Here is a 19,103-nt window from a genome sequence, read left to right as displayed (position 1 = left end):
TGTAAGAGGGGTACAGGATATGTACGAGGGTAGTATGACAGCGGTGAGGTCTGCGGTGGGAGTGACAGATGCGTTTAAGGTGGAGGTGGGGTTACATCAGGGATCAGCTCTGAGCCCTTTCTTATTTGCAGTGGTGATGGACAGGTTGACAGACGAGATCAGACAGGAGTCCCCATGGACTATGATGTTTGCAGATGACATTGTGATCTGTAGTGAGAGTAGGGAACAGGTGGAGGAGATGCTGGAGAGATGGAGATATGCTCTAGAGAGAAGAGGAATGAAGGTCAGCAGGACTAAGACAGAATATATGTGTGTGAATGAGAGGGAGGATAGAGGAATGGTGAGGATGCAAGGAGTAGAGGTGGCGAAGGTGGATGAGTTTAAATACTTGGGGTCAATAGTTCAGAGTAACGGTGAGTGTGGAAGAGAGGTGAAGAAGAGAGTACAGGCAGGATGGAGTGGGTGGAGAACAGTGTCAGGAGTGATTTGTGACAGAGGAGTACCTGTAAGAGTGAAAGGGAAGGTCTGCAAGAGGGTAGTGAGACCAGCTATGTTATATGGGTTGGAGACAGTGGCATTGACAAAAAGGCAGGAGTTTGAGCTGGATGTGGCAGAGTTAAAGATGTTAAGATTTGCACTGGGTGTGACGAGGGTGGACAGGATTAGGAATAAGTATATTAGAGGGTCAGCCCAGGTTGGAAGGTTTGGAGACAAAGCCAGAGAGGCAAGATTATGTTGGTTTGGACATGTGCTGAGAAGAGATGCAGAGTATATTGGGAAAAAGATGCTAAGGATGAAGCTAACAGGTAACAGGAAAAGTGGAAGGCCTAAGATAAGGTTTATGGATGTGGTGAGAGAGGATATGCAGGTGGTTGGTGTGACAGAGCAAGATGCAGAGGACAGGAAGAAATGGAAACAGGTGATCTGCTGTGGCGACCCCTAACGGGAACATCCGAAAGAAGATGATATATATATATATATATCGCCATTGGTCAATAGGAGTATTTAAAGGATGATATCACTTGTAATTAACAGATCTGATGAAGGACTTAGTGCAAGTCCAAAAGCAGTTATCTTTGTCACTGTTTTTGTTTTTTTTTATTATGTTTTTTACATGGTGAATAAAGATATTAATGCTAATGACTGCAGCTGTGGTAATCGCTAATGGTTTGGACTCTACAAAGTATTTGTGTTCTTTGGTGTTTTTTTGGCTTTTCTCCCTCACATTTTCTGTTTCCTATTTGCTTTAATTGTACACCGTAAAGAGGTAACATGGTTCAAGTTTATAAAGTTACTTAGGACTCCTTCCTGTGGGAATACCTGATTTTTGCGTAGAAATGATCAGACTTTTCCAGTTTACTAAGAACTTTCTCTAAGGATAAATGTTGCCACAGTTTGGTGCTCAAGAGAGGATGGTGGAGGACTATAATTACCTTCCGCAAACTTTGTGAGAGTAGTGAGAACTTGAACTCCTTTAAAACTGACCAGGGTTAGTTTTTCAGAGACATTCATTATGTATTAGAGGTAAAGGACTTTAATGCTCATACCTGAAGCGGACCGGAGTTCCGCTGTGGCGACCCCTAACCAGGAAAAGCCGAAAGACACAACAAATGCTCATACCTGAACACTGTTCTAGGTAAGTACTTGACTAGCTGCCCCTGAGAACTATTTTAAGCATAGCCAAATTTCCTTCTTTGTGCTTGAATCAACCTATCCTTTTTGGAGATTGGCCTTACCCATACTGTACGTAATAATTAAATAGCCTAATGAAAATACTGGGATCATACTGTAGATAATGTGAGGAGACACAGACATGGGATAAAGGATTTAGGAGCCAACTTTATCCATTAATGGTACAGGGGGCAGTCCTAGGGTCATCATTCTGTTCCCCATCCTTAGATCCAAGTTGCTGTTGAATATGGAAACGGTGGACTTTGATTTTTGGGGATGTGGAGTCTTTTCCAGACCAGTGGTATCCTCTGTGAGATGTACATATTCCTCCAAATTATTCTGTTGATACTATAGAGGTTTATATCCCCCAGAATGAGTATCTCTAATGCTATTTTATTTGCTGATGTGCAATAAATCCATCAGTATTGGGTGAGAAGATGCGTTATAAGTCACCTCTTAGCAGTCTGTAAGATGCCAAGTATAGTGATAGAGCTTTGAGTCTGTCCATGTAAGACATGTTGTTTAGGCCTTATATCCTTTTAGGAATGTATCTTCATGGGCATTCCAGTTGTTGCATGTGTCTGGGCAGATATAAGCCAAAGAGGTATTGTATTCAGTGATTGGCCTAATGAGGGCTGAATAAAGGGGGGCAATGACATCCCTAGATCTAGACACAATTCCTTTTGTTTATAAGCTGTGCTGTGTAGAAGGACTTTCTTACAACAATGGAAACGTATTGGTCAAAAGTTAGATCACTTTCCACTTGAGTTCCCAAATCACAAACAGCTGGGTCAACTCTCAGGGACATTTTGCTAATGTGGTTGCTTCCTAGGATGGATGACTTCCCAAAGGATACAGTAATGCGTTTTTAGCATTTAGTTTCAGTCCATGATTTTGGCACCAGTTTTTTTTTTTGGGACAGACCTTCCTGCAGGATGACAAAGTCATTTGTTGATTCATTGACTGCTTCTAGCTTGCAGTCATCTGCTAACTTAGCCAGCCAGAGCACTTTGGTATTGGCTTTTACTTCAGAGAAATCAATGGCAAACAAGAGAGGTCCCAGCACAAAACCCTGGGTCTGACAGGTGACTGGTTTCTTTGTAGAAGTAACTTCCCCTATTTTGATTATCATGTGTCCAATCTGTGAGCCAGATGGCAATCCAGCAGATGACATAGGGGTTTATTCTCAGTTTTAGTTTTTCTACTATGCCTAAGTGAAGAATTGTGTCAAAAGCTTTGGCCTAAGGTATGCAATGTATACCATTTTGCCTTCATCCTTTGCTTTGGTGACCTTTTCAAAAAAATCCACCAGTTGAGTAAGCATGACCTGCCTTTGATGAATCAAAACTAAGACGGGTCCAGTGTTTGGAGGTTCCCTCTGGCCTGATTGATTAGTTGCATAAGTCTTTCCCTTGCTTTGCATATGAGGCTGGTCAGACTTGTGGGTCTGTAATGTTTGTAAGTCCTCCAAGGGAATGACTGTAGCTGCTCTCCATTTGCTTGTATTGCATTGTGTCCAGGATGCTGCTATCAACTTGCCCTTTACACTCTCAGAGGCTCCTTCAGAGTGTTTTGTAAAGCTTAATATCCAGTGTCTTTCTCTTAAAAATGTAAGGAAATCTGAAAGCAGTTTAGAGATGGTGACATTTGTTCAAGGGTCATATTAAAGTTAGAATGGCCATTAGAAGTTAACTGACTGTAGCATTTGCAGAACGTTCAGTTAAATAAGTGTAACTTTCACTTTTGTGCAGAGTAACAGATTAAGAGCTGTTTGAAACATATTCTGTTGTTGTGACTTCATGTCTGAAAGGACTATTAATTTTTGTATAAAAGTTGAGCTTTCCGTTTTATTTAAAGGTTGTGGCATAAAAATGACATTAAGATGATTCTTTTCTTTGAAATCCAAGCAGCTCTTTGCCTTTGAAGCTAGGAGCACAATCTAATTATATTTCACAAACCATAACCCCAGTAAAAAAAAAAATCCTGAAAATTTTTTGATGTATGAAAACATTTTGAAGATTCTGCCATATACATAAAGAGACCAAAAGGTAGCCAAAACCCGTAAGAAGAACCCTGCCTTCTTGAAATGTGGTCAGTACTGAAGGGCTTAGTTTAGTAAAAGGGTGATGGAAAGTTTTGATGTCCCATTATAAAGAAAGTACATTTTTATTGGTCATTGCAGAATTCATGGCTGATCACATTGTGCACCCCTGACAGTTATTTTCTAGTTTGCATTTAATTGCCTGTGTTATGAAAGGAAATATGAAAAGTTGTGCAGTTTTGTGCTTTAGTGGGTGTTGCATAGTTTGCTGTATGTAGTGTTATGCAGTGTTTAAGTAAGGAGCAGTCTCCTGGATGCAGTGTGAACATTACTGATGCTCTACAGCTTTGATAATGCAGGAAGAACAGAACAAAAATTTTAATTTTCATGGTACTGCATTGTTGTAGGAAAGGTGAAGTATGTACTATCATAACATCTACACCATGAATCCCTTTTTCTTTTTTTATTGCTCAGTTGTCCTGCACTTGAGAGCACAAATTGTTACAACCTAAAGTAATTCCTCTTGAATGTAGAAATGTAATTTTCTATAGAATAAACATTACTTTCCATTCATTCGGTAATGCACTTATGTGATTGTTAATTTCTTTTAAACCAGAATTATATTTCAAGCTAAATGTTATTTTTTCTTTCCTCAGAATTATGCGTTGTGTCGATTTGAAGCTTACTTTAAACAGAAAAATCAATTTGCTTAACTCCTCGTCCCTGAATTTTACATGGAGTGGCATTTATGAAGCACATCATCATCGTCATTGCAGTGCTTTCGTTTCAGGCATTCTTTCCTCTAGGTGTATCCTCCAAAAAATTAGTGGAGCACTGTATTATTTATTTGTTTTCAAAAATTGATTTAATACCATTGTCTTCAGTATCTGCAGTTGCCAACTGCCAACGAGGAATTCTAAAACTTTGTCTTAGTAAGGGTATAAGAGCTTTTCAGAAGAACTTTTGGTATTGTTTCGTGGCGCTGAGAACATTGTAAAGGATAGTATGGTGTTAGTTGAAAAGCTTATCGTTTGCTGTTGGCATTAACCTACAGGTAAGCAGAGCGGTAGTCTGCCATACAACAGATTCAGGAAGAGCAGGTCTGGTGGAGTCTAATGGCTGATATTATAGTCAGTAGTCGGTCTGAGTACTCTGTACCTGAACTAAATTTAAAATGTTCTTTACTAACACAAAGCTCAACTCTGAGCATGCCACTTAAGCACCCCCTGCACTTTAGTTAACGTGCCTTGGAAGGGAGGGAGGAACAGTTTTTTAAACTGGAGGAAATGGTACAGAAGAGAATAGGTAAGACTGTAGCTTTGTTAAAAAATAGATATGTACCTGATCAACTGTTAGAGCTGCTTTGAGACAAATTAGATGTAGTGATGTTTGCATTTGATAAGATTAGCTAATTAGTGCAAATTTTTTTAGATTTTTAGCTGAACTCCTGCATGGTGTTTCCCATCACAGAACTTTACCCATCTTCAGAATGAAAAAGTAGATTTCTTGTACTGAGAGATTTGCATACACATGCTTGTGGAATACTGATAGCAGTAACACAAGCCTGGTCTGTAAAGTAACAGGGGAAGTGCACACATTTTCTCACACAGAAAGTATTGACCTTAAAGTCAGTGACTGAAATGTTTTATTGCTTTACAGGTAAGAACTGTGTATATGTATTTTAGCTGTTGTGTAATTCCATTTGTTTTGCACACATAAAAAGATACCAAATTATCATCAGAGCATAGAGGTGTAGCTAGGTATTCTAGCATCCCCCCAACTCTAAGTTGAGGAAAGGAGAGGGGGGGAGCTGTTTTTGCCTTTAAAGTTGTAGTTAATTCCAAACCCAGATAAAACTTTTTTTTTGCCTTTTAAACTTTAGCAAACTGCTTGCTGCTACAGTTTATGCTACCCACTCTAAGTTAAACACTTCGGTCATGACTGCATATGCATTATTGACATTTGAATGCCAGTAATTCACTGTACTGAGGACTGTTCAACATCTGCCGATCACACCCTGTAGCACTTTGCACCTGGGTCAGCTGCTGCCTTCATCCCACCTGATTACATGACTGTCAGAACAGATTTGGTTATGAGTATATAAATGTGTGTGTGCATAAGAGAGAGATAGAGAAGGGAAGATGCACTTCTGGACAGTGAAACTTTCAGTAGTATCTCTGCATCACATTCTGACCTTGTGAACCCACAGGAACTAAAGAAGTGAATGAGCTTCCATGCTCAGACTATAAACTTTAATGCACCTAGTTATGTATTCCTTTTGTTTTGTGCTTTGGAAAATGTGTTTTTGATCCATGAAGCAGACTTCATAGGCCATATGCAACTGTATCTTAGCAGTGGTGTCAGTGCAGGTGTGTCTGTGTGTGTGTGTGCGCGTGCGCGCATGCGCAATATTATATATATATATATATATATATATATATATATATATATATATATATATATATATACACACACACACAGATAGATTGATATATGGGTCTGTGTCATAGAACTGAAACTCATGAGGTCGAACCCATATCACTGAAAACTCATAACACTGAAAACATTCTCTGCAAGAAATATATTCTAAAAACAAGTTTTTGCAGGGGGTCAAGTCCCACACTCCCCTTAATTATATATACTTACTCTAAGATCACACAACCTGGAGAAAATAAAAAAAAAACACCACACACAGTGAATCAGTGCTTAAGAGAAAATATGTCTATCTACAGATCTGGGGGTACAACATGATGCTGAACTTCGCAATTCACATACACTGTACATGATGACTCCCATGATAAGAAATTACACCATCTTATACATTCAGCACAGTTCTATACAGTTTTACACACTTCAGTGTTATGAGTTTTCAGTGAAGTGGGTTTGACTTTTTAGATTAATGTTATGATAGGGACCTACATATATAGTTATATGTGAAAGAAACAAAAATACCCTATCGAATGCACTTTCACCAAAAAACAATTGAAAAAAAAACACTCACACACACAAAAAATAACTGTTTTATCAAGGGGGAAAGCCCCCCATCCCCCACACATTCTGCTAATTAAATGTACAAACTTCAAGAATATACGACAGTGGAGAAGGTACACATTTCCTGCTATTAGGCAATGTGCAGTCTCACTTCGTCCCCCACACCTCCTGCTATTTAAATATTCCAACTCTGAGATCACACAGCAGTGGAGAAAGTAAATGCATATAACAGCCTACTAAGGTGGGAATTTGCTGGAAGCTTTTGACAAGCCTGACATTCAGTTCAAAAAGCACTAAGGAAAACTATTCAACCAAATTAGTGGTTGATGAAAAATACATGGTAAATATTGATATTCATACGTGCACACTTATACAAACATGTACCAGTTCATTCTTTTCTGTTTTATCCCTTCTATTACAGTTTGACGAAACATAAACCATTGAACCTTTGGAATTGACTTGACTTTAGTGGTCCTGTGAAGGGCCAAGTCCAGCTGTCCTTGCTCCTAACTCAGCTAATCAAGACTCAGTGTATTGTGGTTGTTGAGTCAAAAGAAATACCATTTTGCCAGCCAAATGTTCAGTTTGTCCAACATACTTTTAAACAAAATAGGAGTCTCTGAAAATCTTGATTGTATGTTTCGTCAATTAATCGGTTCTGCTTTTTATATGAAATTATTGGACAGTGGGGATCAGGGAGTTTTCTGTTTTTCCCCTCTGTCATGCAGTCTTGGGGTTGGTATATTAAATAGCAGAGGGTGTGAGAGATGCTGCCTTTCACATGGGGGGTGCATAGAGTCTTATTCACTCTGGGCTCACTTTTTTGTGTTTGTTTTCTACTGTTTGCACAGTCGAGTAAATGGTTTGATGTTTTGTGATTCTGCCTTTTTGCAATTTGGCTTAAGATAATGTTCTCATATGTTTGATTATATTGATGTACACTGAAGATAAAATTGGTCAAGATACACTACACTGACCAGTTTCGTCTATAATAGAATTATTTTTGTAAAAAAAAAATGATGAAGAATGAGCACAGCTGTGAACATTTTACATTGGCAAATAAAACACTACACCGAAACAAGTACCCCATTACATATGTATGTATAAATTCACCACCCAACATAAAACCTACCCTATAGAGATATATGAAACATCGTTTTCTAAATGGGGGCTTTGCCTCTCAGACCACTGATGTAGGACCACTCCCCATACACTTTCATAATTTATATACTAACTGTATAGATGTGTGACTACCAGCAAAGGTAAATAAGTTTGAATTGTCCTATAGTTAGAGGTCCATAACTCAGCTATAGCATAATTCGATTAAGCTGAGCAAAATATGCATCTGACCATACCAATTATATATATATATATATATATATATATATATATATATATATATGTATCTTTATAACACATACATACGTAGTATGTGTGGGTCTGCCTGCATTTAGAACTCTAATGCCACCCATGTTCATTTACTTTTTTTGTTTGGATACAGAGGACATTTGAGTTCAGAGTACTACTCAGAGCAGCACACTCTCATTACATAAACAGTTAAGTCTCACTCTAACCTGAGTGCACAGATGTACACAGTGAGAGAGTGAGGAGAGGTGCAAATTATATGCCAGTTGTATTTTGCCTTACATGGTATTGCACCTTCAAATGTCCCTGTATCCAAGCAGAAGACTTAGCAGAAAAATAAGCAAAGATGACAGTTTCACACCCAACAAACTTGCTCAGATATAACCTGAAACCTGACTGATGCATGAACACAGTTGATACACCTAAATGCCTACTTTTTAGGAATATTAAAGAAAAGCCTGCATAAGGTTAGTGAAGACAGGACGTTGAAGGTTGCTTGATGGAGAGAGCTGAACTTGCATTTCAATCCAACAACTCAGACCATGAACAAGTTGCATAACAGCAGAAGGGCAACCTTTAGAGGTCATGCCAGACAAGTCCAGTAGTTTTATTTGACTAAGTAATCCAGGTGACCACTAATGCCAGATATGTGGATGCACTTCAGTTAAACATTTGACAAGATGCCACACAAGTTGGTCAATAATTTGAGGTTGCCTGAGTTTGGTGCGCAGGTATGTTATCTTTACTGTCTTGTACCTAACCAGGGTTTGGATAGTGAGAAAGAGAGGGGATAATGCTGACAGAGACACTAGAAGTTAGGAGATAGTGGCCATCTTTTCCATCCGCATGAGGATCGCCATTAGCTGTTGGTACCAGGTGGGCGAATGGAGTTGCAGGAGTTGTATATGAGGAACTTTGAAAAGCACACAAGCAGCAGAACATTGCATTTGGACTTGAGTCACATCCATGCAAGTATCATATAAATAGCAGTTACCATGTCATTTTAGTAGAATATTTTAGTGTAATCTAAATGTGCAGGGATTTCATAAAGTTTGATTTTATCTACCTTGCCCTGTGTATATAGCAGGGACACAGTACCACCAAGTATAACCGATCACACTCTCATATACATTCCTTGAGTTCTCCAAGCCCATTGTTTAGCTTTAGCAGTAAACTGCAATCTGTTTTAATAAGTTATTTCCACTATAGTTTATGCCTAATATAGGTGTCCACAGTAGCCCTCTAGCAGTGAGATGCTGCCAATCTTCCTGAAACTTAAAATATTTCAGAACCTCAGTAGAGTTACAGCTTCTTTTGTTGCAAGAAATTCAAAAGGCTGTTGGTTCTGTCCTCGTACTGGCACTTAGCTTCAAAAGTGTAGCATTACAAAAAGGCTCATGTACAGGGGAGATCAGTCCCATGATACAAATTTAAACTCCCTTTTGTGTTAAAGCAACCAAGCTCACTTCCTGGCTTGAATAACTCTTTTTAGTGAATATTCCTGCAAAGGAACAAAACAAAGAAATGTGCATTAGAACACATAAATGGAAAGCAAAACTTTTAATTTTAAATAAAAGGTTCCTTTTATTTGCAAACACTTATTGAGATCATAATGAACATTTCCAAAGTATGTAGAAATCTTCCACTTATCTAAAATTACTAATGCAGTCTTTCGGCTTTTCCCAATTAGGGGTCACCGCAGTGGAACTCCGGTTCGCTAATGACTGGCAGTGGGTTTTTACGGTGCCGAGTTGCCAGCCCGACACCCAACCTTCAAAGAAGGCACACCCATTCATGCATGCACCTACCTGCATGTCTTTAATGTCACCCAACCATGGGGAGGACATGCAGACTCCACACAGAAGGCGCTCCAGACAAGAATCGAATGGGAGAACCTCTTGCTGTGAGGCGACAATGCTAACCGCTGCACCACCACGGTCTACACTTATCTAACAATTCTTTAAAACAGCCAGTGAAGTACAGTAATTCAAATCCCAACATCCTGTAATGTGTTTGCTTCCAGCTTTAACTTTGTAGTTATGTTATGGATTATGAGGATATTCTCATTGAAGCTTGTTATGCTGTATGTGTTGGTTGTGCACCAGGTGGCTGTTGTCTGCACCTAGCAATGATTAGTAATTTATTGTGTTACTCCACATGCCGTTCTTGCATTCAGACAGAGAGGCCTTCGTCCTTCAGGATACAAGTCCGCCTTTGGTGCCAGCTTGTAACATGCTGTTGCCACACAGGTTCAGTTGACAATTGTGAACCTATGGGGAGTTTTTTTTTTTTTCAAACCTTTTTGCTATGATGAAAACATGCATTCTGTGATGCTAACTGTCTTTGCCAAGTGTCATGATGTACTATTCATTCCATTGTACAGTTTTGTTTTTTGCTTGATTTTACAGCACAAAGCAAGCTGTGATAAAGTTTTTATTTTGTCATTGTCTGCATACATACATTGTCTACCATTGTCACTGTGCTTCCCTCCAGCTTTCACTATAAAATAGACCTGCACCAGTGGGACTCGCACCGTCTTTCTAGGATAGAGGAAGTGGTAGTCACTCAGTTTGTCCTCCCTTCCCAGCTAGCTCCTCCAGAGTTCAGCCCGCTTCACAAACCAAGATTACAGTGGTATAGTCAAGGACAGAACCTCTGCACAAGCAACAATGGTGTCTTTATCTGTTGATTTTATGTCAGTAGGTGAATACCATGGCAGTAAAATTTCCTTGGACATGGATTCATATTTTCAGTGATAGTCTACACTTAAGAGGTGGGGATTGTGGGTTACTTAACAAAGACCACCCTTGTTGACCCACTTACATCACATCCTTTTCTTTATCAGGTACAACAGAAAAACTGAGGCATTTTTTTTCTAAGTATGCAAAACTACTGGCTGTGGGTTACGTTGTTCATGTCTCCACTGAAGTCAGACCAGTCGTATAATTTTGTAGATGTTAAGGACTTGATATTGGTTAATACCAGTATCAGTGATGTAGTTTTCATGCAGTTTGAAGTACAATGTAGTACATTAAGAATTGTAAGTTGTACATTCAAGCTGTGTATGTCCAAGAGTTTACTGTGAAGATGCAACTTTTCTCATTATTAAAAACTGTATGTGCTTTAATTAGTTGAAAATAGGGCTTGCCAGTGTGGGGGGGGGGGGGGGTAATCCTTCACTGAAAGGAGCCATCTCAGAAATGTAGTTGGAGTTAGGATACTAACAGCAGTAGTAGATGGACAGCAAAACCAAAGAAGATAATAGGAAAACCGATAAGTGAATTATCACAGAACACAGATTGCCAGGCCAGTGGGAAGTAATAAGGTAGTATACCTTAGAACATAGTAAATTAAATCCATAGTGGATATTGAATGCTCAAGGCAGATTCACAAGTCTAACACAGAAACACTGAATGTTCCAACAATGGTGTAAGGCTTGCCTGTATTTACTTGATGTGGCCCTGACTGCCTTTCCAGCTTTGTAGAAATTAGCAGTACTTTAGATGTGCAAGATGCCTGTGAGCGGCATGAAGCCTGTAGCTGCTGTGTAGAAACAATAGTAAACAGACCAAGAATTTTTGTACACATTTGCTGGCATATTTTCATGTCAAAAACTGTGAAGAATTCCTCCTACTACTAAACATTCCCTGTAATTGTACTAGTGATGGGGTTAAGCAGTGCTTAGCTATTGTAAATTGTTTTATTGCATTTTGTTATAAAAATGTAGCTCATTTCAAAGCAAAACAGTTTTGAGCAGGACAGTTAAAAGACCAAATTGTGAGTGTTTTGATGTTTGAATGATATTGCGCTTCTCTAATTATAATAATTGGAATTATTGTAATGAAAATATGAACATTTAATTATGAGACATTTGGAATTAAAACTCTTGCTAGCCACATGGAACCCACATATTCAGCATACAAACTTCTAAAAGTAAATACAGATTCATCATTGCTTGTCTGTCTTTGCAAAGGCTGTGGTATTCTGTATCATATCTCTCAGCTCTACAGATTTACACAGAATGTCCTGATTTTTACCCCATACATTTGGTCTGTGTTTTTCGTAAAATTATGGTTCTCTGGAAAATCATTGGCAAGTTATTAAAGATTAAAGTCAGAAAATAATGACATTGAGTTTCAGACTTCGTATGCTTAAAAAATCATAACACAAAACCTGTGATTCCATCAACTTTCTAAGTTTGTAATAGATATATTTAAAAATTGCCCCCCCCCCCAATCATTTATGGCTTTTGTCCAGATTTCTTACTCTAAGAGGTTGAGGGCTATGTTCTGAATCAGTGTGTAGTATATGATTTAGAACAGTAACTGAATCTGATGTTAACTAGGTTTGAATCCCACAGCTTTGTTAGAAATTCACTGCTTGTTTTGCTTTTGTTTGCATTGATTTTTTGACCTATTTTACTCAGTTGTTTCACAGCATTTCAAAGGTAGCTGCCTCATAGAAGCCTAGAGGTGGTTATTTACTGAGTAAGGGAAGCTTGAAGTGGGGAGTTGTACAACCCTTCAAACACTGATCATAAAAAGACAGGGAACAGGTTTTGCAGTCTAGTAGGGCTGAAGATAATTAAAATGCTTCTTATACCACACTGATTTTTCATTTTATTTTTTTCTGATATGTGGATAAACCTTAGAATTTAAATTTTGGAAGAAAATGAACTTTTGATATATTTCTTTGTTACATTTCTGTTTAATTTATTTCATTGGTCTTCAGCTGGAAGCCAGGCTTATCATTTCTGTAGTTTTATCTGTGCCTTGTGTGCTCATTACTTAACTGTCTGATATTCATAACAACATATTTTCACATCAAGAAACTGTCCTACAAATGGGCATTTATAGCTTATTTAACTGTTAATGGCAAACTTGTGGATATTAGGTAGTAACAAGAGTTGTCCCATATTATACAAAATGGAAAAAAAATGCAATTCATCCCATGTTATACAATATGGGAAAAAGAAATGCAAAAATTATAGAGCTGTTATGCAATAAACTTGCTTTTGTTTTCTTTTTGGGTACTTTTTGTGAATTAATGTCTTCATTTAATACCAGATACCAGTATTTATTCACAATCAAAAGGTGTTGAACAATAACAGTTTAGTTTTTTAATGTTTGATGTTATCCAGTGCAGCTACTTTCGAAGTCTGTTGGTGACATTAACTGAGTGACAAACAGAGCTTGAACCCCTAGCTGCAACCTGGGATGTGAGGGAGGGGAGTGATGGGACTCAGCCCACTCGGTTTAACCACATTGAAAAGTCATGGGTGACATAACATCGCAGTGATAAGCAGAACTCAGAAGGGTTGCCCCTTTGGATGTGCAAGATGTTACAGAGGCATAGCAGTCCTAGGGTCCAGGGTGGATTGGTGTACTACCACAGGCTATACTTCATACCCTGCCCAGCCTACATAAATAATGCCAGCATGCAAACATAAGGACTAATCCATCATATAATTATGCCTGCGCTAGCATCAGTGGCAGCTTCCAAGCTCACCTTCCTCCCGTGAGAGCTCCATCATTGCCAATGGAGCAAGGGCACTGTTGAGACCAGCCAAGAGGGGTTAAGTGCCCAGAACAAGCCACATTAAAAGTGCTCACAGGCTGTGGTGGGAATGAGCTGAAGGACATTACACCACAACAGGATTATAAGCACATACCCAGCTGCATATACTGAATTTGCTAAAAGAAAGTAAATCACAGAAACATATGTTTTGACGGGAGATAGCGTCATTTAGTCCAACCAGTCTGTTGTATTTCCTTGCGTATTCCTTGTTGGTTGAATTAAGTATCAAATAACCTAGCTTCTTTTATCTATCCTTGGAACTGGCTTGACTCCAGGAAATCCTTAATTTTTCACTGGTTTGAATCCACTGCCTCATAAGAAGGACTCTGCATTATTTTCAGTAGTCAGGAAAAATAATTCTTCCCACTGACAGTAAAATATCTGTCATCACCATCATCTGCAGCCTCCCTTTTCCCATTTTATGTGGTGTTGGGATGTCAACTGCCACCACTTTTGCTGATTCATAGGCACTTTTCTTTACCTACTTTATCAGTGCTTTTAAAGGTCTTCGCCCACACAGCCTATACTTTTCTTGGCTATTCATTTCTCTTGTTAGTATTTGTTAGATGTGTTCTCTCACACAGCCTACACATTTCTTGGCTGTTCATTTCTGTTGCCTTATGCTTTATTTATCTCTTTCAAATTTGCTTTACGAAAATTTTTTCTCCTTTCCTACATGTGACCAGATCAGTATAATCTGCTCTCATTGATCTTCTGTTTAACTGGGACTACTTTGGGTTTTGCTCCGATGTCCTCATTTTGTTACCTGTCCTACAGTTTGCATCAAGCTACCCATCTCATCCACTCTTTCTCCATCATCTCAAGCATCCCCATTTGCTCTGCTTTCACTGCATGGGTTTCTCCGCCATACAGAAACACTGATCACATCACTGTTTTTTACACCTTACTTTTCAACATCTTTGGAATTCTTCTATCACACATTACTCATGACACACTGTAGCTGCAACACCCATGATTTTAAGTTTGGCCCTCTGATTCAGACATCTTTCACTTCAGCAACGATATTTGAAGCTGTTATCTTGTTCCCCTATTTTCCTATTCTATCCCAGTTTTCATCTTCTTTTGATTTCCCTCATTTGATTCCATGACCACTATGTTGTCTGTACTAATTTTCATTCCACATCTTTTTTTTTGCATTGCAATCCTCTTGTTATTTGCTAAAGTTCTTGTTCAGAATCTGCTTATAGTGCCAGTATTATCTACATAAAGTAACTTTGTTGACCTGTCCCATCTGACCTGTTTGCTAATGTAGTTCATCACCAGTATAAACAAGAGTGTGCTAAGAGCTGGATACTGATGAATACCTACCCCCACTTGGAACACCTCTCTTAGTCCAGACATTGTCTGCAAATATGCCATTTGGCCCCTGTATATAACCTGCCCTTAATCTGCCGGTGTATGTTCTTCCAGTTCACTGTTTCAGTATTCTTTATAATAGGGATCCCCTGCCAAGGGAATCCCGATGTCCGGCCTGTATACCAAAGCCTTTAGGTTCCTTTAAGGTCCACCATACATAGCACGTATGCTCCTCATGAATCACATAGGCCATAAAGTTGATGTCCGGACATACCATCCTCAGAACTTCTTTGCCACCAGTCCAAACACCATTGTTTGAGTGTCCGTCTGAACGCCCGTTTCATTGATGGCTCGCCAAGCCATTTCAGATAAGTGCCCCGTTGGGGGTTTTTCTCTTATCTTTTTTTGTGTTGTTTGTTGTTTGTGGGGTTTCATGTCATCCGGAAAGGGTAAATGCCAGTGTGCGAGACAGATTCCCCATAGTGACCATCATGAACAGTGCTTATTTTGTCTCACTGCTTCACGTGACCATACGTCCTGTTCCATTTGTCAGGCTTTTGTTCCAAAGACTCCCCATAGTAGGCTGTCCTAATTGGCCTTGAATTTAGAGAACCAACATCTTAAGCTTATAGTGAAAGACACTGTGAAGGTAACTTCCTGAGGGTCAGCTGTGTATCATAAGGAAGGAAGACCAAGAAGTCTCAGTTGGATTCTTCCAGTACTGCCTCCACCAGACGTCTCTCCCGAGTGAAAGCCCGGAGGATCACCCGGCTCCTCCATTAGATTCCCCTTCGGAGGCTGACATGGATCTGACCTCTTGCACTTCCCCAGAGGTTTCACAGACGGCCACTTCAGACACTAAGGGGGAACCACAGCTGATTATTACCAAAGGACCTAGTGGTGTTTCTCATATTCTGATTAGAGAGGAAGTTCCAACAATAATTGTGGAATGTTGTCCAGCATCTGAACCTTCTATGTTTTTAGAGCAAACATCCCTTTGAAAAAGAAACAAAAAAACAAAGCATGTTTCTCCTCCTCCTAAGCATGCTCAGAGTGAATGGCAGAATTTCACTCAGGGTTTTTTTAATGCACTTTTTGGCTTTGAAACCTCTTCAAGGAGTTTCTGTTCCTGCTCCACCTTGATCTGCAACTTTTCTGAAAAGTCGTAGGGAACAAGATTCCTCTGAGGAAGATGTGGATTCAGATGAGGAATTCTTTGCTTATTCATTCCAGATTCCTTCCCATTTAGGCTGTGGTTCTGAGGAAGAGGAGTCTAGTAGTCCTGACTAGATTTTCCTTCGGGGACACAGTTTTCAGGTTATGGAATTTTTTAAATGGGATTGTGCTCAGGTTTCTGAGGTTCAGAACAGTTATTATGAGCTTCTGCAAATGGATTCTTCCAGACCTTCTGTTGTCCCTCCTGTTTTGGCTGCCTTGTTGGATGCCTTTTGTACTGCGTCTCAGGCTCCAGGCTGCTAACCCCCTGCCCCAAGAAAACCTGATAGGTTTTACAGGGTGCCTGAGGATTGCAAATTCCTTTACAAATGTCCTTCCACTGATCCCTCTGTGGTGTCTGTGGCATCTGGCAAGCCATTTCAGTTACTGTGTTGTACAAAGCTTCTTCCTGCTGATAAAGACAGTAGGACTATGGAAAAGCCAGGCAAGAAGGTTTATACCTGTGCTGCCTTGGCTTTCAGGGCTGTCAATTACCAGACTTGTATGTCCAGATATGTTGTGGCTCTTCTTTCTCAGGCCTGTCAGGTTATTTCTGACCTTCCAGGTTCTGAAGGGAAGACTTCTGCTACCTCCTTGTTGGGGACTTCTCAGGTGACTCACCATTCTATTAAGTGCAGTTATGATGCAGCAGAATCTTCTTCCAGAGCTGCTGCTTTTGGTTGTGTTATGAGGAGATATTCCTGGCTTCAGCTTTAACCTTTGCCTGAAATTAAGGTAAGTTGATGGATGTTCCTCCGGATACCAAACACTTATTTGGTGCAGGCAGTGCTGATTTAAGTCTCTTTAGGATAAGGGCTTTCCAGCAACTTAAACATGTTTTTGTTTCTACTGTGTCTGTGTTTCAAAGAATTTACCCTAATAAGCTGGTCTTTGCTTGTAGGCAGCCCTCCTCCCAAGGGTAAGAGGGGTAAATAGGCTGTAACTACTAAGGCTTCCTAGACTCCGGTGACCCAAAATTCTCCTTATCCTGACAAACTAGATGCTGTCTGACTATCCTGATGTTCATCGTGTTACACTGCTGCAGTCATTACACTTGGGTTATCCTGCCGTCAGGTGGTTCCCCAGTCGGCCTGAGTTCCAAAGTCTTGGTCCTGCGTCGGTTGCTGTCGCCTCCGCCCTGATGTCAGTGTGACAGCGGTATATAAGATGCAGCCAACGCCATTTTCTTCAGTCTTTCTTGCCGCGTGGTGCCCAAAGCAAAAGCAGTTCGCAAGTGCCGGTCGGCCATCTCCTGAGATTTTCATTCCGAATCCAGAACCAAAGTCTTCTACAAAGCTAAGTACCCCATTGGGGAAACTTTTTCTTGCCTCAGACCAATGGCAGTAAAAGTTAATAACTGTATTTCTTGTGGGAAGCAAATACCTCATAAGGATTTACATTCCTATTGTATCCCATGCCTAGGCCCTGACCACGACGTCACTGGTTGTCAGTTTTGTGCTAGGTTTAACAAGCGCAATATTAAATGTTGGTTTGATTTTGCCCGACATTATTTTGGTAGAAAATTCAATTATACCATGCCGTCGGAACTTCCGACGACCGGAATACACAAAAAGCGCAAAGGCAAGGATAGGCATCCGAGGCCCAAAACTGACGACGAAGCCTCTTCTAGGCCAGTCACCGGTTCTCCGGTTTTCAGCGAGGCGCCTTCGCAGCCCCTGACGACCACTTCTGTAGAACCACAGGCCGCCTCTGACTCCCACGTGGAGATGACTGGGCCTTCGGATGCACAAGTTCTTCAGCCTACCGAGACTAACCTTTCAGAGGGATCTGGAGTAGCTGAGCAACCCACAGCTACAGAGGGTGTCTTCAGACCTACTCAGTTAAGCATTAAACCCACAGCTAAGTCTAAGCCTCCTTTAAAGTCAAAGAAACAAATACAGCATTCTCCAGGACAGGCCTCCATGCCTAAGAAACAAATGCTCAAAATAGCAGAAGACCTAATCACTCTGATCAGGGGGTCCCATCCACCTCCTGATAAAAGGCCTAGACAGGATGCAGACTATGACTCATCCGACCAGGTGTCCATCTCTTTTGATTCATCCTCAGACCTAGGATACTCTTTACCCCCGTATGAGGATTCTAATGCTGAGGAATCTATTCCATCAGCCTCTCCGCCTGAGGACTACTCATTTGGGGAAACCCTACATACCATGAGGGAGCATTTCCACTGGGAAGGCCAGGATTATTCAGAATCCAAGAAAAGGCTCAGAGACTTCCTTTTATTACCTCAACACAGACCCCTTGCTATTCTGCCAGTGTTAGATATTGTGGATGATGTGTATACTGAATCCAGCTTAAATCCTGATTCCTTACCTCCAGCCCCTGTTAAACCTGACAGATACTACAGAGTCCCTGACTCACATAAATTTCTGTATAAAAGCCCTGTAGCTGACCCTGAAACTATTTCTCGGGGACCCAAAGGAGTTAAGGCCTCATCAGCCAAGAATCCAGTTCCCTCTGACAGAGATTCTAGATCATTAGACAGATGGGGAAAGAAAATATATACATCTGCAACTTTAGCAATGAGAGCCTTAAATTGCCAGTTTCACATGCTAAAATATCAGCAATTTTTACTGTCTCAGTTAAAACAAAAAATGCTTCCAGAATCAGATCCTTCTAAATTTAAAGAAATGCAGGATTTATTGCATGCAGCTGAACAAGTGGCAAAGCATACTTTGCAATGTGGTTTTGATTCTCTAGAGGCCTTCTGCAGAGCAGCAGTTACAGGCTCTGTCATTAGAAGACATGCTTGGTTAAAAGAACATATGTTACCAGATCATGTTAAAGCAAAATTATTGGATGCACCTTTGCAGCAGGATGTGTTATTTGGAGTTAAGGCTGAAGAGGTACTAAAGAAAATGGAGGATAAGGCAAAATCTATGTAAACGGTGAAGGATTTCTTACA

General features: G+C 40.0%; 1 protein-coding gene across 1 annotated transcript in view; it reads left to right on the top strand.

Annotated features, from left to right (window-relative positions):
* The window catches only part of LOC122815803 (choline/ethanolamine kinase-like), a 562,793-nt gene extending 555,659 nt beyond the window's left edge, over nucleotides 1-7,134 (top strand). The window contains exon 11 of the mRNA XM_044088601.1: nucleotides 4,369-7,134. Coding sequence (XP_043944536.1) covers nucleotides 4,369-4,425 — 57 coding nt within the window. The 3' untranslated portion in view covers nucleotides 4,426-7,134. The remainder of the gene's footprint in view (nucleotides 1-4,368) is intronic.
* Nucleotides 7,135-19,103: the final 11,969 nt, after the last annotated feature.

This window comes from Protopterus annectens, chromosome 11.part0 (genome assembly GCF_019279795.1).
Source record: "Protopterus annectens isolate FY-2018-M chromosome 11.part0, PAN1.0, whole genome shotgun sequence".
Classification (NCBI taxonomy): domain Eukaryota; kingdom Metazoa; phylum Chordata; order Ceratodontiformes; family Protopteridae; genus Protopterus; species Protopterus annectens.
Note: the sequence above shows the minus strand (reverse complement) of the source record. Positions and strands in the feature narration are given on the sequence as shown.